The sequence below is a fragment of the Equus quagga genome, chromosome 17, assembly GCF_021613505.1.
Source record: "Equus quagga isolate Etosha38 chromosome 17, UCLA_HA_Equagga_1.0, whole genome shotgun sequence".
NCBI classification, from domain to species: domain Eukaryota; kingdom Metazoa; phylum Chordata; class Mammalia; order Perissodactyla; family Equidae; genus Equus; species Equus quagga.
Genome location: NC_060283.1, coordinates 40,708,288 through 40,734,335, shown reverse-complemented (window position 1 = coordinate 40,734,335; position 26,048 = coordinate 40,708,288). Strand labels below are relative to the sequence as shown.

Sequence of the window (26,048 nt, the reverse complement as noted above, 5' to 3'; positions counted from 1 at the left end):
TTATATTTCCTAGAAAGTGTGAGGCAGGACAGGCACATTTCACAGAATATTGGGAATTATCAGCAGTTAATTCCTCCTATATTGGAGTCTCTTGTTTCCCTATTCATGTAGAAGACTACCAACCTCAAAAAGAGTTCTTGAGTTCATTGTTTTGTACTTAAAACCAACTCTCCTGGTGAATGCAGCTATGCCTGTTAGACTGTAGAAGTTACTGTTTGAAATGGTGAGTTGTTAATTGACGTTGAAGTATTCTTTCTTAGGACCCAATTCTTCGACGGTCTGGAATGTATACTGTTGCCATGGCTTATTGTGGCTCAGGTAACAACAAAGCTATTCGACGTCTGCTGCATGTTGCTGTAAGTACTCTGACCTTTCTTGGGGATAGGGGTGGAAGGGAAAGTTTGCAGGTGAACACTAAGTGTCTAGGTGACCGCAGCACCCACACTGCATGGCCACTACCAGTAGTCTCAGGTTCAGATTCTCATTCACTGGACACAATAGCCATACCTAGCACCAGGTTCACTTAGCTTTTCCAAGGGATATAGGACAGGATAAGAGTATATCAGTATGAATGAAAGTCTTTAAAGTCATTCAGGTGCAACTTCTGAAACCCTACTCCAAGGGGCACCCTTATTTGTAAGGAATAAGACCACTTGAAGATAGGGAAATCTAATGAACAATAGGAACGACTTCTTTTTACAGTCTGTGAAGCTAGCTTCCAGGTACCCGTAAGGGACATGCTCTGTTACAAGAGACACTGCACAGGAAAGCCAATGCCCATATTTTCCAAGAGGCTTTTTCCACTCCTAGTCCTCCTAATCCTGATATAGTTTACCAACAATAAGTGTTGCCTGGTAACACAGCACACATTCCACATATATCTTAAGTCAGTAGGTTTCCGCCATCATGGTGCTGGGAAAAGTAAACCAAGGTCTTCTTCCCATGCAGAAAGAGTTTGGAACTATTAACTCATTCTTCCAACAGATATTTACATCCTACAGTGTATAAACACTGTAGTAATTTATCCTTTATCAATGAAGTATGTGGTATATTCTAAATGTTTGTCTTTTCCTTGAACTTAGGACGTACTTTTTTGAAAATAACATTGAAGGCATCATTAGATTTTCAGTGTAGCCCACAAAAGCTATAATGCAACTGTGAAATTGTCTTTAGAAGTAGCCCCAAATCTTAAACTTCACCAAGCTTTGAAAGCTTTTAAACCCTGAGATGAAGAAATTCTCACACGAGTGTTTCTAAATTGGGGAAAGACACTGTGATAAAGGAATGATGTAGTAATGAGGTCTAATTTGCATTTGAATGATGTGGGCCTCTCGTATCAGTTTACTCCAGTAATAGAATGTAGGTGTAATGTAAGTGTCCTTTTACATTTTTCCTAGGTAAGCGACGTTAATGATGATGTTAGGAGGGCAGCAGTAGAATCACTTGGGTTCATTCTATTCAGGTAATGATTTCTAACTTCCGATTATTTATTTCCATTTCTTTTTGTAGTCAGTAACTAAACATATGAGGAGTGTATCTAGGGTCAGAGTGAAGACCATTTAACAATAAGATTAGTACTGCTTATGTGAAAACATGTATCTTGGGATTCTGAGAACCAATTTGAGAAGTAATGAAACAACTTTATTCTCTTTTTTTTCATAGTATTTCTGCTTATTCACTTTATTTTTTGAATCCAAATAACTACTTCATTACCCCTCTTTCTGTGTATATTGGTAATTCAAATGGGATGCTATTTCTTACACAGGTTGTAGAGTTCTTGAAGCTCTTTAATGAGAGAGTAACAGGTAATAGGCTTTGTTTAAATGCAAAAGGGTGAAAAATTTGCAGATTTAAAAGAATTATTTTGGACTTATAGATTTGGAGATGCCTTTAGTTGTGATTAAGAGAACACACTCTGAAACCAGTCTGCCTGGCTTGAGTGCTGGCTCTGCCACTTACTGGCTGAGTGACTGGGCTTGTTATCTAGCCTCCTTGAGCCTCAGACTCCTCATCTGTAAAATGGGTACAATAATAGTACTTATTTGAAAAGAGTGTTTTTTGACAATTAAGCGAATTAATATATCTAAAGCCCTTAGAACAGTGTCTGCCTCTAGTAAGTGCTGTTTGTGTGTGTGTTAGTAGTGGTAATTGTAATAATTGGTGGTAGTAATGCAATAGTACTTCTTCTGGTAGTTCTTCTTACTGTCTGCTTGGCTCCAATCTCAAATACCACTGTTTCTTTTAGCTAAGATTATTTATCTTAAAATACAACAAAGAAAAATTAAAAGTACTTCTTTTAGCTCTCTTTGGACACTGCTTGTTGTAGCATATTTATGATGAAACTACACAATAAAATAAGTTCCCAAGGTACATCTTAGATGAGTCAGATGTCTCATGTCCTTTTGATCTCTGTAGATTTTTCTACCCCAAGTTCCTGGGAGTGAACCTTTGCTGTCAAGACTATAATTCAACAAATATTTTTTGAACATCCACTGTGAACTGGTTACAGGAGCTTCTCCATAACATCCCAGATAGGAAGTTATCCATTTATTGCAGGCTGTAAAATATTTTCTTCCTATTGTGGATTAAAATGTTGAATAAAACAGAGCAAAGGGGCCAGCCCCATGGCTGATTGGTTTAAGTCCGTGTGCTCCGCTTCGGCGGCCCATGGTTTTGCCGATTTGGATCATGGGCACTGACATGGCACCACTCATCAAACTATGCCTAGACAGTGTCCCACATGGCACAGGCAGAAGGACCTACAACGAGAATATACAACTGTGTACGGGGGGGCTTTGGGGAGAAGGAGAAGAGGAAAAAAAAAGATTGGCAACAGATGTTAGCTCAGGTGCCAATCTTAAAAAAAAAAAAACAGCAAAGCACAGACCCATATAGCATGCTAAATGGTTTCTCCTTAGAATGAGGTTTTTCAAACAAATACTAATCTGCACTATATTATCCTGTAACCCTCATTTATCCAACTTGTTCATAAAGACACTAGAGATTCTTCACTAAATCCTAAAGACATAGTATTTACACATATCTACTAGTATGGTACCTTCAAAACAGGATATGTGATTAATTGGTTATTATTGTTTCTTAGTGAATCCATAGAAGTGTCAAGTGTTCATTGATTCCTTTTCTAAGATCTGACAAAAGCTGTATTAAGCTCTTTTACATTTTTCAAAAGATCTTCAATAGATGCCTCACTTTTAATTTCTTGAATCCTATCGCTCTTTTCTCTTTTTGAAATCAGAATATTTACCGCCTAGTCTTTTTGTACCTTTGCCATTTTCTGTTTTTCCTCAAATTTGTCAGCAGTGGTTTCATAATTACATCCACAAGTTCTGTTTCAGGAAGGTGATTCATTTAGCTTAAAGACTTTAACTCATTTAAGGCAGCCAGTCTGTTCACCTATTTTGCATTTTGATCAGTCTTTACAGCATTGCTTTTTATCTTTCTGGTCTAAAAATCATTCTCCTGAGAGAAAAGATGGAAGCAAAATAGAAATTGAATAGTTCTATTTTCTTACTGTCGTCTTTGACATATTCTAGCCAAGCTGTGACCGTAAACTTTCCCTTTTTTGCTCTAGAGTTTAGACACGATTGAAAACGAAAAAATGGTTTTATTATTGCCATCCAGAGAAGTTTGGTTTGTTTTTTTTTTAATCCTTATCAGGAAACTAGATAATTTTAGTATGGGAATTGTATCCTTCTAGGCGTACCCCTAGTAACTATTGGCTTGTGTAAAGAATCCTACTCATGATGGTCTCTTCCTTTGTTTTGTTTCTTCATTGTCACCTGTTAATTCTTCCTGTTAGTGACTTTATATTTCATATATAAATCAGTGGCCTAGTGTGTATATTCTGCCATGCAGGAAGTTGACAGGTTTCATGAAAACTGCTTTTCTTTCCTTTTCAACCTGTCAGTGCTTTGCTCTCTAACAAAATTCCTTTCTGCCTTTGTGTTTCCCGTAGCTCACACGTGCTAAATTCCCAGTTTCAGCAGCAGATGTCTCCCATGAGCTGCCTTTAGGCTTTGCTAAATAGTCAGAGCCAGCTAATGAGTTGTTTACTGCTCGTTATTTCTAAGGGACCATTCTGAGTTTTCTCCTCATAATATGATTCGTATAAGAAGTAGAAATTGGAAAAGACTTTAGAGATGATTTTGTCTAAAACTAGATGAAGAAAATTAAATGTAATCAACTTGTCTAGGGAACTGCAGTTAAAACCAAGTTCTCTAAGTTTTAGATTAGTGCCGTTTCCCTTGAGTGAGCATTTTTAAAGGTGAAAGAAACTTAGAAATCAACCAATATTCTCATTTTTTTAAAGAGAACGAAATTAAATTCTGAAATAGGTAATAAAATTTCCCATTGTCATAAAGCTAAATGCTAGAACTGAAATTTGAAACAGGTCTCGTGATAGACTGGTGCTTTCTCTGCCATGTTTTTCTGTTAGAGCACTGTCTTCCTGATGGGCTCTAAAGAAGATTTTCTTAAATTTCCTCATTAGCTCTAACATTTGGAAAGTTTCTGTCCTGTCTCCTAAGAATAGTAAATGTTTTCTGATGTGTCATCATTTACTTTCTTAGTGTGTGCTTCATTTTATCATTTCTTCCTTTTTAGATGTCACTTTTAAAATAACTATAGATATTTGGCCTTCTTGAATGGTTTTTAAGGATTTGTTTCTTCTTAATTTTTTTTCCTTAATTTTTTTCAACTTTCTTTTAAGTGTACTTATTGGACGTGAATACTGAAAACATGTCAGTAAACACATATTTGTACTTCAGCACCTGAGAAGTTGAACAGATGAACTTGTCTTTGTGGGAAACTAAAAATTCTTGTATGTATTATCTCCATTATTCTAAGGATAGTCCAGGGAGTTGTATTTTTACTGTTTCTTTCAACTGATATTTGTGGGTTATTTGTTCAAAAGTGTCTGATAAAAATAGAAAATTAAGTTGAAAATCATTCTTGCCAAGTTGAAATGAACCTAGTACATATTAGATCTAATAAATAGATGATTATCAGGCCCATTGTTATCAGTCTACTCAGCAGATTTTATTACTGTAACAACTCTTTGTACAGCACTGTGCTTGGCATTGACTGAAGCTCAATTGGAGTTAAACAGAATCTGAATTATTTTAACTTGACTTTGGAAAGGAAAATGAAGAAAGAAGTTAAAAGAAGTAGTGGTCTTTACATACTTGTTGAAATTAAGTTGCTGTAAGAGCGAAGAAGTTGATGATCTGATAGCCATCTTTCTGTTTTCTTTTTCTTTTTTTTTTTTGAGGATGGTTAGCCCTGAGCTAACTACTGCCAATCCTCCTCTTTTTGCTGAGGAAGACTGGCCCTGAGCTAACATCCATGCCCATCTTCTTCTACTTTATATGTGGGATGCCTACCACAGCAGGGCTTTTGCCAAGTGGTGCCATGTCTGCACCCGGGATCCGAACCAGCAAACCCTGGGCTGCCAAGAAGTGGGACATGAGCACTTAATCACTGCGCCACTGGGCCGGCCCTGACATCTTTCTTAAAGTTAGACAATCTTGGAGGTCCCTGGCCATCTTTGCTATGACTTAAGCTGTTACAATATGAAATTAAATATTTCTCAATGTATATATTAATATGCTTTCACATATGGATGGATCTTGCAAGAAGAGAGGAAGATGCTTGGTGCAGATGTTTTTTAGACCACAAAAAACAGTTCCTTGAATATGAAAAGACTGCGTCATGATAGAGCCTTAGAATTTAAAAGAACCCTAGCAATCAACTGGTTACTACCAAATGCATGAATCACCTTTACAATATCTCCTGTCACAATTTTATATCTGTTTGATATTCTCTGTACGCTGTTCTCTGTTTCTGCTTTGGTATTTTTGTGCTTATGTTCTAGGTGCTGTAAATTCCTTACTTTATTTTTGTCTGTTTCATTCTTTTTCCACACTTTTGTTTTCCCCTCTCTGTTAATTAAAAATAAATATGGAATCAAATGAAAGTTTTTTTTTCAAAATTATTCTTTTAAGGTAAGACTATTTAATAGAGTACCTTTGTTGCCATAGGAGTGGTTAACTTCTTAGATTTGCTTTAAAATTGTAGATTTATTTAAAATATTCTGAAATAGAAATACCAGTTGTGGATCAAAGTGGAAAAAATTTTGTGCTCTGTTCTACTTTTTCAGAAGTAGTTTATATTGGAGTTGTATTTCATTTTCTAGAATCTTCTGGAAGTACTAGAATTATCTCATTAACTCTCAGCTAACTAAGCAAGGAATTTCTTTTCAGGAGTTGAAGCTAAATAATTTAAAGGTCTTATAGTAAATTTTGTGGGTGTACATGTGTTTAAGCACATGTACCAATTTGGAGGCCATATAGAGCATGTGGCAAGATAGTCCTTCTAATCTAGATTGTCTAGGGGTAGAGCTCAGCAGTGTCATTGCCATCTTTAGACTTCCTGAAACAATTGTATATGCCTTTAGATACATAAGATGCAGTTTGGAATACTGTTGGGTGATGTATGAAAAAACCTCACGTGACTTGGCAAGAATGTAAATCTTAGCATATGCCAAACTCATCATATTAGAGACTGGAACCAGAAGAGAAAATCGTTTTCTTTTCTTAGAACTATAAATTATTTTGCCCCTTGTCTGAGGTAGCCCACCCTTAATGATGCTGAAAAATTTTAGACTAGTGGAGAAAAGTACTCAAAGCTTTGATGATTTAGGAATTAAATGTGTAAGACTCTCTTTTTCTGGTAGATAACACAGAGCCTGTAAGATTTATGTTTTAGAGCCATGTTCTAGGAAAGGAGTCTGCTGTTTAAGAATATATTTCAGGTTCACATATGCTGGGCTTCTCCATAGCCAACACATTTCTTGAAGTACTTTTCTTAGACTGAGTTGCCTGGAGAGGGACACCTATAGAGCAATAGGTTGAGGCATAAAAATGGGTCATCCTGAAAAGGAAAAGCTGGGATATGGGCTGTCTTCACTGCACACCCCTCAGCCTAAATTTGTTCACCATTTATGGGAGTAGCATAAAAATAAAATATCAAAAGTAAATAGATAGAATTGTTTGCCATTTACATGGCACCCACATGTACTCATCCTCATAAGAACCCTACGAAATGTAGGTGAGAAAACTGAGGCTCAGAGAAATTAAATATCTTTCGTAAATTTGGTCAGTGAGCTGGTAAGTAACATAGATTAGATTTATTCCCAGTCTAGCAATGTAAAATGAAATAATGGAAAAGTGAGTAAAAAATTTTGTGCCAGAATTTCACCAAGTCTTTGGGCAAGCTTGGGTACCCATGATCTCAGTTTATGAGATCGTTAAAGTGTAGGTTCCCAGATTGAGGTCCCATGCCTCCAGTTTGCATATGTTCTTTAAGGAGCGTAATCGGGTTCAGGTACCCAAGAGTGATTTCAGGTGTTTTCTCCTCCTCCTCCAGTAGACCCACCTCTTCTGAGTAGATGCCTGGTAACAGCCATTTAACAAACAGCTCTAGTTCTAAGATCCTAGTACTTTGTGTGCTATCTAAAACTACTGTCCTCCCTACCCTTTCCATCAAGAGAGTTTCCTGATCAAAGCAAAATCATGACTACAGTTAGCTAAGCCAGTCTGTAAATGGCAATCTTAACTTAGCTCCAGGTGTGATCATTATTTTATGCACTTGTTTTTAGTCCTCTGTTCCTATCACTGTTCTTCTGTGTAATGCCTTATGCTTTTAAGGCCTTGAAGACAAGATTAATGCTTGTTTGTTTTGTTTTATTTCATTCTTGGCACAGCTTTGCATACAATTAGAAACTAGATAAATCCTTATGATGACATTTTTTAAGCCTGAAATTTATTGATTTATTTAATTTTATTTCATTCAAATACCTTAATATTTAACCATAGAGTGCTGGATTGTTTTAATTTGCAGCTTTATAAAATGATTTTTTTCATGGAGTAATTTTGTACACATAAAGAAAACTGGATAATCTTAGTACATAACGCTTAGTTTAAAGAGATGATTTGATACATGATGAAGTTCTCTTTTATGTAATTCTTGGTACATTTATATCTGCTTCATCATCTTACTCATCATTATATTAGTTAGATGAAAATTGTGCCTTCCTGCTATACGTAACTGACTTGTTCTTCAGTTTTGTCACCTTCATTTTCGGTGAGGAGAAGTGTATCTAGTAGAATGAGTGATGAAGACTGAATGGTTGAACTTCGGAGCCTTATTGGGCTCTGGTACATGGCAGGATTAATCCCATTTCGCATTCCATGCTTCATGAAAAGCTTAGAGTTCTCTGCCATTGGATTCCGGAAGTAGACGTTACTGGAGCGTTTTCTAAGAGTTTTTACTGATTTTGTGGCCCTGTAATTGCAGGTGATGTATCGGGAAAATGCATCCCGAAATGTCTTGTTGAAGAGGGTGTAGACCAAAGGATTCACCCCTGAGGAAATATAGCCTATCCATACGAATATCTCCAGGAGCATTTCAAGAGTAGTCTGGTTGCAGGAATCACATAAAACTAAGGTTATATTTGTAATAAAAAAGGGGCACCACATAAGCAAAAAAAGGAAAAACACAATCCCTAAGACCTTTGAGGCTCTCTGTTCATTGGAAATGGTCTGCATTGATTTTTTCCCAACTGTGGACATTCTTCGCACTAGTATGTCATCACTTGAATTGGGCAGAGTTTTATCCTTGTGAGAACCATCCAGCATTGCCACTTTTTCAGGTGATGAGCAAGGTGTTTCATCCCTTTGGAAGACTGTGGACACAGTCAGCCACGTTAGGCGTTGAGGTGGTTTGTTTTTGATCAAGTAAGCTTTCTTCTGTAAAGCACGGATAGTGAGAAAGTAGGTGACAATCATGATCGCCAGAGGTGTAAAGAAGGCAGCCAGTGAACCAAAGAGCATGAAATTGCCAAAACGGTCCTTTGTCAGCCCACAAGTGATGTTATTTGGGTTACCCATATCAGTCTCTATCGCTTTAATGGGAACTGGAATGGCAATACCTACGGAAGAGGAAACAAGATAAACAGAGTTAATTTTATGACCTTTGACTCTTAGATTAGGTCTGTCTTAGTGATTTTGTGTGGTTAATGTATTGTAATTCCTGGTACCCACAGTGCAGAATCTGTCAAAGTGCTTAATCAATGGAAGATTTATAAATAGAACCTATCGGTTAGGGATTTCAGATGTTTAATTCAAGCTTCCCTAAAGCTGCAGTATGTCCATGAAATGGTAGGGAATGTCTTCATTTATTCTCCATTTCTCATAATCTGTTTTTGTTTGTTGACTGATCCCAGGTTAAGGAAAAGGACTTCAAAAGAGAAGCCTCTTTTATCTTAATATCCAATGTAGTTGATCTAAAGAGATTTCAGAGTACGTTCATGCAATATATTAATTCTGAATAGATATCTATTTTATTATTTTTGAGGTTACACAGTTTCCATTTAACAGACAGTTCTGATCTTTGTGAATGTCTTTTAATGTTTTCCTTCTGACTTCTTAGGGAAAACTAAGAGGTTCATTGTTTTTTTAAAAAATGCTACTTAAATATTTGACAGCATGCGAATGGTGAAATTTATTTTCAAGATTGAGAGTTCCTCTAATAGAAGAAAGAAATGTACCTTATGCTAATTTCCTAATACTTTAAATACCATGAAGTAGGTATTTAAATGTGATCTTGCTATGGCCAGCCCCGTGGCCTAGTGGTTAAGTTCGGTGCTTTCCACTCTGGTGGCCTGGGTTCAATTCCTGGTGCAAACCTATACCACTTGTCACCATGCTGTGGTGGAGACGCACAGTCAGAGTAGAGGAAGATTGGCACAGATGTTAGCTCAGGGTGAATGTTCCTCAAGCAAAAAGAGGAAGATTGGCAACAGATGTTAGCTCAGGGTAGATCTTCTTCAGTGAGAAAAAAAACCACCAATAAATAAACAAATAAATAAATATGATCTTGCTTAGTGAAGTAGCTTATTAAGAAGACTTATTAAGAAGGTAACACCAGGGTTAGCCTGCCGTTTCTCTTTGAAACAGCAGATATTTAAAAGTAAGTCGGAATTAATTGATCTTTAGAAACTTCTAGAATCCTTTTGTTGTTTAATGAATTTACAAAGTACTCCAACTGCAGAGCCTTTTTATGGTAGCTAAAGAGCCCTTGACAAGAATATTTTCCTCAAACCCTTACTAATAGAGACCACTACTTTTTCTCCTTTTCCTCGGATACACCACCAGAAAGAGGATTCTGTATATTTACTGTTCTACACTAAGGGTAAGAAAACTACAGCTCGAGGGCCAAATCTGGCCTGTCTTCTGTTTTTATATATAAAATTTTACTGTAACACAGCCATACCCACTCGTTAACGTATTTTCTATGTCTGCTTTTCTATTGCTGCAGAGTTGGGTGACAGAAACTATATAGAGCCTGCAAGCCTGGAATATTTGCTACCTTGCCCTTTACAGAAAAAGTTGGCTGACTCTACCCTCTTACTTCCAGATAATCATTTCACTGTTCTTTCCCCCCAAAACACTTCTGTTTTGAAGTCTATTTAATCTCCATCCAGGTCTTCTGCCAGCCCCCAGGACATCTATCTACCTTCCTCAGTGGTTTCAGCACCTTGCTATATAGTCTTCCTCTCCGCTGCTCCATGGCCTTCGACTTCATTCCATTGATGACTCTTCTAACACCTTAATTTTATATTTCTTGAATTCCTCAACTCTAATTATTATTTGCACTCCTGAAGCCATCCATAAGTCCACTTAAAACTATCCCCTATTTGAAATCATGAACTCTGATATTTCTCTTTCTTGCCCTGCTACTCCTCATTGCTGTAGAATTTCTTTACGGTTGTCTTGACTTCTAGTCCATCCTTCCTTCTCTGTTTCACATTCCGTTAACCCCTGTCAAGGCTCATATTACCTTCTCAACCAGCTTGTTCATCAAGAGTATTTGTTTTCACTGGTACTTTTTGTACCCTCACCCATTGCCAGGTGTTACCTAGGATAACAGTAAACCTGGAAGAAGAAAGCGAGCTCTTTTCAGCACTTTGCAGAATTTTAAAACTAAACTAACTGCATCACCTGCTTTTTTCTTTTACAAAGTTACTAAATTGTCAGCTCTTCTACAAGACAGTGTGATGAAATGAAAAGAGCATTGGTCTTGGCCTTGGTGCTGAAAAGCTGTAATAGTTTTTAAGCCAACTATTTAAAACCTCTAGGTTTCTTTTCTCATCTATAAAAGGAAAAAGTAGATTTCTAAGATCCCTTCCAAAGCTATAAATCTAGGGTCGTCTTTTTATTCTTTTTCTCCTGCATACTTATCACTTTGTATTAGTCTAATCTGCCTTCCTTGAGTGCAGATTCTTTTCTTATTCATCTTTGTCTTCTTAGTATCTAGCACATCTTAAGTACTCAGTAAAAATTTGATCAATTTATAAATTCATGTTATACAGCCATAGCTGAGGTACCACTTCTACCAACAAGCTGTTTGTTTATTGGCTTGATATATTTCACGATTTCAAATGTTTTAATTCTTCTTAAGGATTCATTTCTCCTGTTTTCTCCCTGCCTTTGCCCTATTCCCCCAACCCTTCACCAACACACATACTTCACACTATCTCTCTTTCCCTTTCCCTCATGGCAGTGAGCTTACCAAAAAGTTGTGGGTCATTTGACGTGAACTACTTTAGTTTTCCAGTCTCCCAGGCCCATTCCCTATCTTCTTTTGGGAGTGCCTCTTTTGCTTGATCAGTCAGCCTCTGCCCCCAGAACTAGCCTTGTCTCATTGCTTGTAAATCTCTCCATTCTGAGTAGACTTTTTCCTTGACCCTACTTTCTTCCCAAGCCAGAGTAGTAACACTCCTTACTTTTACCTACAAATTTTTCAAAAGAGGTTTTGCCCTGCTATTGTTATTTCAGGAATATAAAGGTCAATTTCAGTGTCAGGCTTTTTTGCCCCAGTGTTCTTATTCTGGTTGGAGAGAAGTCACGTCTTTTTCTTGCTTTCCTTTTAGCATTCCAGATCTCTCTTGATTTTTTCCTCTTTTAATTTTTTTTTTTACTAGGAAGAAGTGAATCTGCTGGTCAAACTATTAATGATCATAGTAATTGTCATCAATCTGTTTTTCTGGTGGCAACTTATAAGAGATTTGAGTTATTTATGCTGTACTACATTCTAAGAAACTTATAGCAGCTATGCTTGAGCATTAAAGATGGGAACAGGGGCATGAAACAATTTAGAAGAAATATCATTTCTGAACATCATTTGCATCTCTCTTAAAACTTCTAATTAAATATATTCAAAATACTTAAGCAGACAATTGCTGCCTTTAATCTGTGTACATGTGGACTTCCAAGATGACTGCATACAAAATATTTAGGTTGTTTTTTCTTTTTTCCATTTTCCTGTTTCTCTTCTTAGCTGTAATTTAAGATGCATTTCATTTTTTTATTACTTTAGTACAATTTTGGGATTCTGCATGCTACCTAGACCTTACTGATCTGTTGACAAATAGGAGAACTGTTTTCAGACTTAGTCTTACGGCATGTCAAAATAAAAGTAGGAAGATATCACCATAAACACTATGAGAATAATTCTTTCTGAGGATGTGAACTTTTCTGCCTTTTCACGCTTTTTGCTGATAATATGGTTTAAAAGTTATATGATGAATGTAATGGTGTAAGGAGCTTGTGTTGGTGTAGCAATAGGCTGCCTTCACCTCTTGTACTGAGTTTCACGCCTACCAGGCCTCGTATTCTCCTAGCCAAATGGAACCAAAGGCTATACACACTGCCCCACACCCTGACATTCCCCACATACCTATTGAAATTAACCACACCACTGTAATCTTGATGAATGCTGTAGCTCGTGAGTTATATTGATTGGCTTGGATTGGCTTTTTGATGGCTATATAACGATCCACTGAAATGGCACAGAGATGCATGATGGATGCAGTAGAAAAAAGAACATCAAGAAATAACCAGGCAGGGCATAGAACAAGTGGGAGGGGCCACATAGCCTCTGAAAGAGAGAAAACAAAATAAAAACATATTCTGCAAAGTGGCAACCTTCAGTCTGCAGTTTCTTTTTAAAGTGATACATATTTGTAACTTTTTTCATTATTCATCTGAAATTTTATGACTTAACCTCCACAAGATAATGTTCGACCTCAGATAATGGAGTCAATAATATTAAATATATTTCTGTAGATGGTACCTTTTAAATATATTTTCTGTTTTATATAATAATTACAACCCTTTGTCTAAATCAGCAGCAGTTTGGCATTTTTAGCATTACTTTGATCTTTGCTCTTTTGTCTATCACTTTTGTGAGCTTTTAAAAATTTACACAATGTTGCCATTGGAACTTAACCTTGCTGTTCAAATAAAATCTGTGTTTAAGTGGCTATTGTATAGAAAGAAAACATTTTACCATGTAGAAAAGGCACTATGATGTGGAAAAAAAGACTTAGAATGGGAATCTCAGTGAGGCCTGGGGCTTTGACTCACTTCCAGCAATGGCTAGTAGCAGCATGATACTTGTTTATAGCAAACTCTCATTTAGTGAAATGATGAAGTGGGATGATTTGAGTTTTCTTTTTGACAGAAATAGTTCTTGAGTAAAGTTCGCAGAAAGAATGGCTTCAGATTATCCTGAAGGAAAGTACATTGTTATCCTTCTATGTTCTGTCATTCACTCTGAGCACTAGAGATGTAATACAAAATTTTGGTTGAAAAAGAAAATCTCAGGATTAGACATAGTTCATTTAACAGACTCTTATTTAAAAAGCACTACTATATATCTCAGACAGTATTAAGCACTTTATAAGTTTTTTTTAATTTTCAGATTTTGGAGATATTGAATATTCTACATAACTTTCCAATAAATTTACGTAGACAACTATCCATACATATATGGATTGGATACATTTTGCATTATACATACACCCACTACATACATGTTTGCAATTTCAAAACAACTAAAATTTGTTTTAGAGTTTGCTCTAGAATATTTCAGTTAGAATCCTTTTACCAAGCGCACACACGCACACATGTATATATATAGATTTTAGAACTTGCTATAAAAGCAAATTACTCCTGTATAGAACAAATGTCATACATATGAGATTATCGAAATCCTTTTTATGGTTTAATTGTTCTATGTCTACTGACAAAATATAAACTACTTTTCTTTTCCTGGTTTTTGTAAGTATATCTGACTTTGGCAGGTGTAAAATGATTGGGATAATTGAAGGAGGACCAAGTGATAACTACCTCAGGATTTCAGGGCACCAAGAGACCCTTCAGTTGTAAACTGTTTAAATTCAAGAAGCCTAGGGGTGGAGAGAGGTTAGTATCCCAGACCAAAAAAGAAAACCATAATTTAGGGAAGGAATTTTTAGATAGACTTATATATGGTTTTTTCAAGAGTCAAGTAGGATTTGAGTGAAAAATATTTGGGTATTCCCCAAAAGAGGTAGCAAGACTGACAAATCCACTTTTTGGTGCCTTCTGTTTCCATATTTGGTGTGTGGAATGCTTAATAGGAATATTTTAAATATTTCTTCTTAGGAACAAAATAACAAAGTCAGTATGAATTTTTATTCAAAATGGATAAATAATTGCTTGGTATTTCGTTTCGTGTTCAGTAGCTTCTTTAAAAAGGATTATAGCATCAGGCAGAAGGAGTATTTCATACTTTTAAGTAAAAACTGTAATCAAACTTTCCTACTTCACCAACTTGGGGGTGAGAATAAGTGATGAAGATGATGAATTATAGAGTCATTGAGCTGGAATGGATTTTAGAGATTGTTTTAGAAAACTTTCTGGGAAAGCTTGTGTTTTGAGTCTTAAAAGATGCACCTAGGTTTGCTGGTGTAGAATAGGCACTCAGAGTGCCTCTTAGAAAGGAGGTTATGGGACTTAAGTTTGGAACTTAACCTCTCAAAATAAAGTATTGGCAGAGAAACCTGTGTTTAGAAAGAATCTAATCAATTAGGTTTTCTCCCTCTTAGCTGTAGAATTCAGATTTTCTGTTAATTAGTGGAAAAAGACCTTGGACAGTCAAAGACAGCAGTGTATTCTTTGACTTGAGCTTAAGCTAATTAATGGTCTCAGTAGAGTGAAAAGAATCACATACGACTCAGAGTTTTCACTCAAAACTCCTTAAAGTGAGGCTGCATTCCCAACTGTCCTGAAGTTATAGATTGATGATCGAGTAGGAGGTAGAAAAATACTCAAGTCTAGAGCTACAACCAGGGATGTTGATCATAGCTGAGGATTTTAAATGGCTGATAATTAATGTCTTATATCTAAGACTTCCTTTCTTTATATGTGTGCTCTTTCTGTATCATCTTTTAAAATGAGTTACTAACAATTTAAACTTTCCTATTTAGTTATTCTAATTATGGATTATATTTTTAAAAATTAAGGTCTGGAAAATTCTGGTCATAAATCTAGTAGCCACGGGCAGGAAGCCACAAAAGAACTCTCATATAAAAAGTGCATGTCTTTGGAATTAGACTCTCTGACCCACATGCTCCTAGTTGTGGGCTAGAAGCCAAGCTCCTCAGTGCTGATTTAATTAAGCCCATGAAGCCTGGTTAGCCTCGCTTTCCAGCAGAGTGAACTTATTTTGTAAACTCCAATTTTGAAACAAAAAGTGTGTATTAAAATTAATGCAAATCACTAGAATTTTCTTACGGCTAACAGCAGAAATACTGAGGCGTGATAGAGAATTTCTTTTAAGAAAGAAGGAGACTATGAGGTTTAGGATCAAGAGATGGATCTTTATGATTTCAAGTTTCATGAAATACTAGGGAAGAGACTGTTTTTATCAAACATTAGAGTAACAGATGATGACTGCATTAAATTAGTAGAAATCTTTTATACAAAGCAAAAAGAAGAAAAAGCTTATCTAATTGCCTAAATAGGTTCAGGTAATCTAAGAATTGATACAAATTAAAAACAGTTTCAGACGTTCTCAGTTTGTAAAGGGACTTTTCCTAGTCCAAATACTTCATTTTAAAATTGTCTTTTCAGTTACTGTTAATTTGATAGGCTCAAGGTGAGAAAAGTTTCTTACTATTCAGAATAACCAAAAAAGTTTAAGTTGGTATGGTGATATAGGTTAACTGTTCCAAAACTTTGTATGTTATTTTCATTAGGAGTTTTAATTTGTTTTAAGGATTTATAATTTCATTTATTTGTGGTAATGTATTCTGTCCAGTTTATTTCCGTAAGAACTTAATATATTATTTTAAAGGGAGCAGTTACAAATTTACATAAAAAGAAAGAAAGAAAAGCATATGTAAGAGTCAGTCTAAGGAAAATAAGTTATCAGGTACTTGAACTAAATTAATTACTGCCATTCTGGGGCTCTAAATGTGACTTCTTCATGAAAGCTAAGACAGAAGGGGGAAAACACTCAAATTATGTAGTATTTGTTGTCTCACAAAAAGAATACACAAAATTTCTCTGAAAAACAAATCCCATTTTCCACCTTTTTCCCCCATGCACTTCCAGATTAAACTCAAAGAGGAATTTAATTTCAATAAGGTTTGAATAATGGCATTTCTATGGGTGCCTGAAATAATTACAGATTGATAATTATAGGAGCAAAAATAAGTCTTAAGTGAGTCCTGGATTAGACACAGTTGACTATTTATCTAAAAGTATTAGCAGCACAAATATTTTGTTTAAAATGAAGACTTGTATGCTTTAAATACCACCATACATAAGGGGTGGTAGAACTGCTCTTCGGTTACTTAGGTTTCTCTTGTCTCCCAAAGTTCAACAACTTCGTAGGCATGGACGTAGGTCCAACGTCTTCCTCAGAAAAGAGGTCTGCAGTCACCTCAAGGTGTCATTTTAAGTATTGGTTAAGACCCAGGTATCCTTTGTCATTTACTATGACATATAACTTTAAAAAAAATTTGGGTTCTGCCTTGTCCTTAGAGAAAATTCTGTGGCCCTCTTGTTAGATAGAGTTACTTAAGATATAAATGTTGGCTGTTCGCCAAATCAACAGTTTTAGTTGATGTAACTTCTCAGTTCATTTGAGGAAGCGAGAGTAATAGAGGTTAAGAGTGTGAATTCTAGAGTCAGTTTTCCTTGGTTCAAATCATGTCTCTGCTATTTATTTATTCCTGTGTCCTCTCTTGTAAAATGGGAATGATAGTAGTAATACCAATTTTATAGGGTAGCTTTGAGGATTAAATGCAATAATACATATAAAGTGTTTAGAACAATGTCTGGCATAGAGAAAGCCTCAATGAATGTTAGTTCTTATTACTGTTATTGTTTGACAGAAACTAGCCAACTAACCCAGCCATTAAAACACTCCTACTTAGAAACAATAAGCCATGTCATCAGTATAAAATCAGGATGTTTGTCTTCCTGCCTGCGGTAGCAAGAGTGAGTGCATCCAGTTGAACTGAAAGCTGTACTTCCAAAAAAAGGCATGAGAATATGTTTCTTTTAATTAAATTTGTCATGAAAGCATCCCTTTTACTAAAGTTGAATTTTAACTACTACTTATTATACGTATATGATGAAGAAACTTAACCTACAGGCATTGCCACACTTGTTTTTTTGTTTTTTTGCATTCTTTTTAACTGATGTAAAAATTGAATTTTTTAGCCAGAAACTCAGTTTCTTCATGAGATAGACTCATTTTATTTGAAATCTGCTTACCCTTTGGGCAAGTTTTTAGTTTAGAAACCTGAGTTATGTCATCTCTTCAGAAAATAATTGACATTAATCTATAACTCTGGAACATAAGATATTTCCCTTTTCAGAATTTAAAAACCATTGTATTTTTAAAGCTATTTCAAGAGGTCTGTGCCTATAGAGTTCACCAAGGTCAATAGTTCAAGAATGTATTGGAGCAGGGCAAATCGTAAATAGCTCTGATGTTCAAAAAGGACATATTTTTGAAGTGCACGCTTTTTTTAATCTCAGAAATTCTTATGTTTCTATCTTTCTCTTCCAGAAAAGGGAGACATAGATCAGTGCTTAAATTTTTATTATGAAGCTTCTGTTTTCTTTTTGTTGTTTTTCCACTACATTTAAGCAGATGAAATATCTTGGGGTTAGGTGTCTAATATGATAGTGTTTTAAATGTTTCAAGTGATTTAATACGTATGAAAATTTTTCCTTGATTTTTTTTTAAATGTTCACTTTCTAGGAAGAAGTGCCTTTAATTGCTTTGCTTCCTCATTTAAGAATCGAGTAGAGCAGCATTTTACTACATAAATGAGTAACTGATATTTTTTCTTTTACTGCTATACATCTGTTTCATCTCTGGTCAGACTCACATCTAAATTGTCATATATTTAAATATATAAACCCTTTGCATACTGAACTAATCCTTGCCAGTTATTAGTGCCTATAACATGCTGGGCTCTACTTGACAATTTCACAAATACCTGCAGTGTAAGATTTACCATACCCACTTTACAGAGAAGGTGATTGAATTCTGATATGTTAAGTGACTTCTCTAAGCCAATACAAGAGAACCAGGATGGAAAGCCTGGGGTGTCTTGCATCAGCCCCCATCTGTCGGCCGTTTCAGTGTTCCCAGAGAAGAAGTGGCAGAGAAGTTGACATAGCACAACTCATTTGAAAGACCGTGTTGTGTCAGTTGTCATAATCTTGGTAAAATAGAAATTCAAACGATATATAAACAAATATTATACAAGTCATTGGTTAATAAAAGCCGCTTTTTAAATTTCACTGTTCTCCCTTTTTTAAAACTTAATTTTATTAGAATATATGAAGTTTCTCTGTTACTTTTGAGTTTGAGTTGAATATTATTGAATTTCCCTGAGATAACTAAAAATCATTCATAATGGTAGTTAATTTTTCATGTTTACAGAACCAGGGTCACTTTTGTCTGTACAGACTTCAGAAGTTTTGAAGATTAACCCCAAAATGAGAGAAAAATACACAAAATCTACTCCTGCCTTTTAAAGTTATCAGAAATTCTTATAAATGCATTAATTTAGAAAGCGTTAGTATTTAACATGTGAGAGGCTACCAAAAAATCTTAGTATTTGAAATCAAGTCCCCATTTATAATATGTGCAGTTCCCAATTTATGAATGCATCCTTTTGAAGCTTTTTAGAGGGCAGCATGCATTTTCTTATGGAAATAGAATAATGTTTTCGGTAATAAATTAATACAATAATGTTTTAAATAGTAAAGTTCCCAGGTTAGTTCATTTTTTTAAAAATCTACTAAGCTCACCATACGGCTTAATTACTGATAGTAAAAGTGTTTGGGGCTATGAAAGATTTGATTTTGTAATTAAACATTGGAAAGAGTGAAATGTGGTTAAATTATGTATCATAATTATTTAGGACATAAATAATGAGACATTCCACATAGTCTTTATTAAAGTTTGTTGAGTTTTCTGCTTTTATTGCTAAGAATATGTTAGGCCTCAAAAATTTAAATATAAACTTAGTTTTCAGCTGCTGGATACCTGCTCTTCCTGTGGAATACATGGAATTATCTCTATCACCTGTTTTTGTGTTTTGTTTGTCAGCTCACTTTAATACTGAGGATCTTTGCCTTTTAAGATTCCTTTACTGTTTAGCTGATAATTTAAGTATCTCCTACAGTATTTTGCATATAGTAGATGTTTGCTGTTTATGGACTCATGGATTTTAAAGTTAAAATTCACTTCTACCTAACTCATGCAATCTCATTTATTCAACATAATACATCAATTAAATTTTATGGTAGCATGAGATGAGCATTTTAACGTTTTCTGTGTGCCTAGCAAAGCACCATTTAGAGAGAGTGATTTTACACATTAAGCGACTGTTGTGTGCATGGCAATAAGAGCTTGAATCAAATGCCTGTACAGTCTTTACCAAGTATGCATAAGGATTCCTACATAATCCTCATTTACTTTATTTCCTTTAAACTTTTTTGAGAATTAAGATTGTTTAGATTCTCCTTTAGAGTGAGGTTTCTTAGTTATTTTCCATGGTTTCGTGTAGCGCTAGGTTACTCAAAAGATTACAGATTTATAAAAGGGAGAGGGATAGAAAGAAAGTATTCATGATTAGAGAGTTAATTAAAGCAATAGAACCTTATTCATTTCTCCTTGTCCTACCAGAGAATTTAGAGCCTGGGTACATGTTCATTTAGAGTGGAAGTTTCAGCCAGTCACCATCTGATTGTATTTAAGTGAGCAAGTACTTGATTTTAGATATCTTTCTATAATTACTTATAAAAATGTAACATTTGAACCTGAATATAATTGTTTGAATGGCAATTTTTCTTCACCTTCTAGTTAAATAAATTTTACTTCTATGACCTGAAATATTTTTATTGTTACTATATAAACATAATTCCAAGAAGCCTTATCTGCTACAAATAATCATTTTTCTTAAGCAATTAATGAATGAATATCAATTTATGCTAAGCATTAAATTAAATGTCCTCTTAATGCTGATTCTTAGGCGCTCTCATAATTCACCAGCAGAATTATTTGTTTTTTCCCCAAATTCCATAACTAGACATGATACGCATGAATCAGAAACTACTTACACCATTTTAATAACATTATCTTTTTTATTATAACAAAGATTTTAATATCAAACTGCGTTTTTTATTACTACAGTAACTCAGATTTTGGTCTCTTATTTTAATAAGCTGGAAGTCTGATTCCTCTTACGTATATCAAGGATGCAAAGGGTCAGAAATCATAAAAATTAAACAGATGAATGATCTCTGGACACTGAGCCAAACCATTTCTTTTAGCAACTAAACATAATTTTTTCTTAACATGACACATGTAAGAATTGTGCTTAAGTCTAAAGTACACAAACTGTAAAGAGGTATAACAAGAATTTTTAGAATAATTCTGATTTTAAATTGGAGTTTAGCAATTTAAATTGGAATTTAGTGATTCAAAGACCTTATCGTTAATAATTAACCCAGCACATAACGGTCACAGAAGTGTCCTAGCTGTTGCTTTGTCAAGAAAAAAAAGGATTAATAGTGGGAAAGTTACAGTATAGGTCTGTTCTTCACTATGATTTTTGGGTAATGTACGCAGAATTTATGGATATTGCTAACTTAGATGACTTTTTTAAATGATTTTATTAGATGACTGAGAAGGGAGTAGAATTGTTTCTAAAAAATTTTTTGCTCTTTAAAACTGATTATTAACCATAGAAAGTGATGAAAAATGAGGAACTGTTTACTCACTGTATCTTTAAATATTCCAGTCCATTTTTAAAGATTAAATGGATATCCGTTTCTCTACATAGTTTATCAGAGTTTTGTGGTTTGACAGCAGGAACAAAGTGAAATACTTACCAAACATTATTGTCAAGAGAGCAATCGGCATCACAAACAATCCAACCAGCAGATCGGCCACTGCCAGAGACATGAGAAAGTAATTGGTAGCATACTGCAGCTTTTTCTCCAGTGAAACAGCCAGAATAACAAGGATGTTTCCACCAATTGTAGGTATTATCACCATGAGTATCAGAAGAGCTGCCCAGTGTGGGTTATTTCCCTGTTCCTCACCAATCTGTTTCATTTCCTCTGGTATCGATTCTCTCTGTAATCCAGACCAATTAGAGGAGATTAAGTGATCAAATGAGCTCTGCAGAATGTGCTCAGGAATTGTGCTTTGTTCATATATTCTATAGGAGAAAGCCATTCGCTGTTTTTCTGTGGTTTGGTCCGATTCCGGACGATGGTCAGCATGGTCAGTAGCTAAGCTGGTCATCTGCTTTTTTAAGGCGTTGTACCCATGCCAAACCCTTGAAGCCAAAGTTGACTCCTTCCTTTAAAAAAAATTTCAAGTTCTCTAAAATGAGAGCATACGTTTGTCTGTCCATGTCTGTAGGTAAGGCCCAAATGTTTAGAATTCTGCAGAGGCTCAGATTTCAGAAGGCTCAGTGAAAGAAACCGGTAGCTGTGAAAAAGAAAAATAATTAGTTTCTCTTTCTCTTTTTTTTTCTTTGCTGTAGTGGTAGAGTCATGTTTGAATTTGAATGCCAGAGTGTTCCCCCTAGATATAAAAATATGTGGATTGCAATATTTTATTTCTTTATTTTCAAAAAGTTAAAGAACACTTGAACTTAGTAGCGTCTCCCTTCTCAATAGATCTTTTGTGCATTTGTGACAAAATGCAGCCAGTTCCTGCAAACATATTCCCGATATGCCTCAATTAGTGAAACGAGATACATTAATTTTTTCAGTGGTTATAATAAAAAGCTAGGTGTTTCCTGACCCTTGAATGTCTTTACCTTTAGTTTAGAATATGTACAGAAGAATAGAAATATCAAAGCACTAAATAGTTCTGGATAGAGCTTTTTGGTACTCACTGACCATCCACCTAGAAGCACTCCAAGCCCACCTAAGGTCTAAATAAGTGATTTGCCAGCTAGGAATCTTTATTTTTAATTAGGTTTTGTCTGATCAGGTTTATCTTAATACTGATATAAATGCCGTTTTCATAAAGCATTTTAGAATTCCTTTGGGTTGAAAGAAGGAAAAAAAAATAGGTATCACTAGCATCCAAATAATTGTTTTTAGTAATTTTCGTCCTTCAAAGAAATTATGTTTCTGCAACACATACTTTCAAAATTTATCACTTTATGCCACACTTGAAGCAGTTCTTTTTTTGTTTTAAGCGGTAATTTTTTTTTGCTTAACCATCCCAGTTTCCTTGGGAAGGAGGGGGAAGCTAAGAGGAAGGTTAAACCATTTATTCATAAAGTCTACAAATCCCATACTTAAAATCTCTCCTTTAACATTGGTAAATTTTTCATTTTGGTGTTTAAACCACTGAATAGAAATGAAAGATTATGGTAGCAGAGTTTTTAAGAAAGGAAAAAACCCTTTAGATTAATCCTGTATTTATTTGTTAAATTCTTACCTTTTATTTCCTTGTTACTCTCCCAAGCATGTCATCTTATCTGCTCGTAGACTGCTTGCTGCTGTGACTGGAGTCCTCCTCCCATTGACTTATTCTGAGCCTCCAGCACTGGCGCTTGCAAGCAGTGAAACAAATGTGTTGTATAGCTGTAAGCATGCCAAGGAAGTTATTTCCTCTTTGATACATTCATTTTTAGGGAATAGCAGCCTTCATTATAATTCATAAAACCACCATTTAAGTAGGTTGAACCAGTTCATGACCCTTATTCAAGTTTTCTTCTTAAAGGCTTGCTTTGATCTTTGGGGGACTGTAATAAACTCTATCGTTTTAGCTTACCATAGTTTTGCTTTGGATTAACCCTGGGCTATTTTTCCCATTTGAGAAAAAATAAGATATAGTCTGGAGATTCTAGAGCTTTCATTCTGTGAAAATTCTACCCTGTGAGCCTTATAGCTATTTCCAGAGTTCTAATTTCTAGCAGTGAAACAAGATTATTATCCAGATTTTATGCCTTTGCCGTGGAACAAAATTAATTTGCTCTGGTTGCAACCTTATATAGAAAGGTCTGAATTCTACATGTATACATAGGCTTTAGCAGAAACTTTTTCATTGCTCATTTTAAACAGATGGCCTCTGGATTTGAGAGTTGGTTCATTGGCACTTTTTTCCCCACAGATATATTGGGGAAAATACATGATATATATGTAATGAAAATATATTTCTGCTTTATTTCAGAAAATTCATGTAAAAATCTTAACAGCTGTGCTAAGTTTTCTCTAAACTGTAAGACCACCTTAGTATTAAAAGTTCAGCATTCTCAAGGTTTCTTTTTGAAAAGATCATCTTAGATCACTCATATTTTAAGGTTATTTAATTACTTCTAGATCAGCGATAGCATTTGTGCCCTTTTTCTGTTTTAAATTTATATTCCTTAGCTTGTATGAAAGTTATTGGAAAATACTTCGTTCATTTCAGTTCTACTGAGCACTTAATATTTTATTCAATATTTGCTGCTTTTTTAAATTGAAAACGCAGTATTCTAGAAAAAATGTTTTCTAGGAATTTTTGGTGAAAAAATAAAAAAATACTCAAGAGCAATCCAAGATGGATTTTAATGTGCCAGAATTTCTCTTCAGGAATATGGAAATATTTTAAAATACAGCTTTACTCTGAATCAGAATTTGGCATCTGTGCTTATGCAGTCAGATAGGGGTCTGCAAAACAATGTCAGATTGAAAATAGCATCATTCAGTGAAAAGACTTGAATGACTTTCATTGATTTGTGTTGATAGATAAAATTTGTGTGTGCGTGTGTGTATGTGTGTGTGTGAAGAAGATTGACCTTGAGCTAACGTCTGTTGCCAGTCTTCCTCTTTTTTTTTTTTTTAAAGATTTTATTTTTTCCTTTTTCTCCCCAAAGCCCCCCGGTACATAGTTGTATATTCTTCGTTGTGTGTCCATCTAGTTGTGGCATGTGGGACGCTGCCTCAGCGTGGTTTGATGAGCAGTGTCATGTCCGCGCCCAGGATTCGAACCAACGAAACACTGGGCCGCCTGCAGCGGAGCGCACGAACTTAACCGCTCGGCCACGGGGCCAGCCCCCAGTCTTCCTCTTTTTGCTTGAGAAAGATTGTCACTGAGCTAACATCTGTGCCAGTCTTCCTCTATTTTATGTGGATTGCTGCCACAGTGTGGCTTGACAAGCAGTGCTGGGTCCGCGCCTGGGATCTAAACCTGTGAAACACCCGGGCCACCAAAGCGGAGTGTGCAAACTTAACCACTACGCCACTGGGCCAACCCCTAGGTAAAATTTTTTGAAATATTCATTGAATATATTATAAAAATACCAATCATTATTATTATTATAACACTTTGCCAACACTAACCCTTCTCATCCGCATTCACTCACTTTTTTTCTTTAAACCTTAAGTAAAAGTAGTTAAAATTGGTACTTGGATTATTTTTATTTTTGTATTTTTAAATTAGTTTAATAGCTAAGGAACGTAACTAGTTAAAACAACTACTTATTTGGCAACCTTGAGTTATTAGAAGCAAGCTGAGAATCATAAAGAAAGCAAAATAATAATAAAGAAAGAAATAAAAGGGTAGGCAAATCTCTCAGCTGGCAGATAGCTAAATCCGTGCTCTGAACCCTCATCCATGGTGGGCAGAAGGCAGCCTGTTAAGTCCCCACTCCAAGTCTCTTTGCTTTACGCACGCACGCACTCATAAGAACTGCACTCTCCCCCTCTTTAATGAAAACAGCCTCTGTGCATGCTGCTGATGTAAATAGTACAAAAGAATGTTCAGTGACAAATTCACTCTTAAGACAGTTTTAACAAACATGTTTCCCTGCTTACTCCGGTGTGGAATAACACATTAAAAGGTGGACAAGCACTTTGGTAATAGCAAACAGGGTCAAGTAAAGAAACAGGAATTAAGTAGTATAGGCATGTAGGTCTACTCAGAATAGAGGCTTGTAGCTCTCATATAACTCAGCCCTCGACAACTTTGTGTGGTATAATAATTGATATCAGAGTGACGACTTCCACATATTTAAGAAAAGGTTCAGTCATCTTTATTCAGCTCTGTTTGAGATGGCAGGAATTCATGAAATGCATTTTTTGAAAGGTTTCCATTCCCAAATGAAAAGAAATATAAAAGTATGATTCTTAATAGTAGAATGAGATTTCAAATATCTGGAAACTTCATTTGTGTAGAATATCTCCTTTACTGAGAACTCCAGTTAAATTAATTCTTTCTGAAGTAGCTTAAAGGTCAGACTTAGACTCTAATCTGACCATAACTAAAAACCCTAAATGGTGCATTTTTCCTAAAAGACTGAATTTTATCCTTGATGCCTTTTTAATTTATTGAACAGATTTTATCCTTGACTTAAAAGGGCAGTCTAATATCTTTTATAGGTCTAAGGAGACAACTTAAATATCAGCCAAGGACATTTTTTTTTTTTTACCTCTCAGTCATAATACCTATCAAACACTAACCATTAAGGAATTTTTAACAATATGTAGATTGTGTCCATTACATATTCATTCATTTGTGAAGTATTCATTGAGTTTCTTTTGCTGGTGGAGATATAGCGGATGAACAAGATAAGCATTTTCTACCCCTGTGTAATT

At 35.2% G+C, this 26,048-nt stretch overlaps 2 protein-coding genes across 2 annotated transcripts in view; one reads left to right on the top strand and one right to left on the bottom strand.

Annotated features, from left to right (window-relative positions):
• PSMD1 (proteasome 26S subunit, non-ATPase 1) overlaps positions 1-26,048 on the top strand; it is a 90,476-nt gene that overhangs the window by 24,728 nt on the left and 39,700 nt on the right. The window contains exons 15-16 of the mRNA XM_046643589.1: positions 261-356; positions 1,398-1,462. Of these exons, the coding sequence (XP_046499545.1) occupies positions 261-356; positions 1,398-1,462 (161 nt within the window). The remainder of the gene's footprint in view (positions 1-260; positions 357-1,397; positions 1,463-26,048) is intronic.
• Positions 7,964-21,797, bottom strand: HTR2B (5-hydroxytryptamine receptor 2B). Its single transcript, XM_046643591.1, has 3 exons — positions 21,336-21,797; positions 12,820-13,020; positions 7,964-9,010 (listed from the first exon to the last, which is right to left on the bottom strand). The coding sequence occupies exons 1-3, from the start codon at positions 21,751-21,753 to the stop codon at positions 8,118-8,120; spliced, it is 1,512 nt and encodes a 503-aa protein (XP_046499547.1). The 5' UTR covers positions 21,754-21,797; the 3' UTR covers positions 7,964-8,117.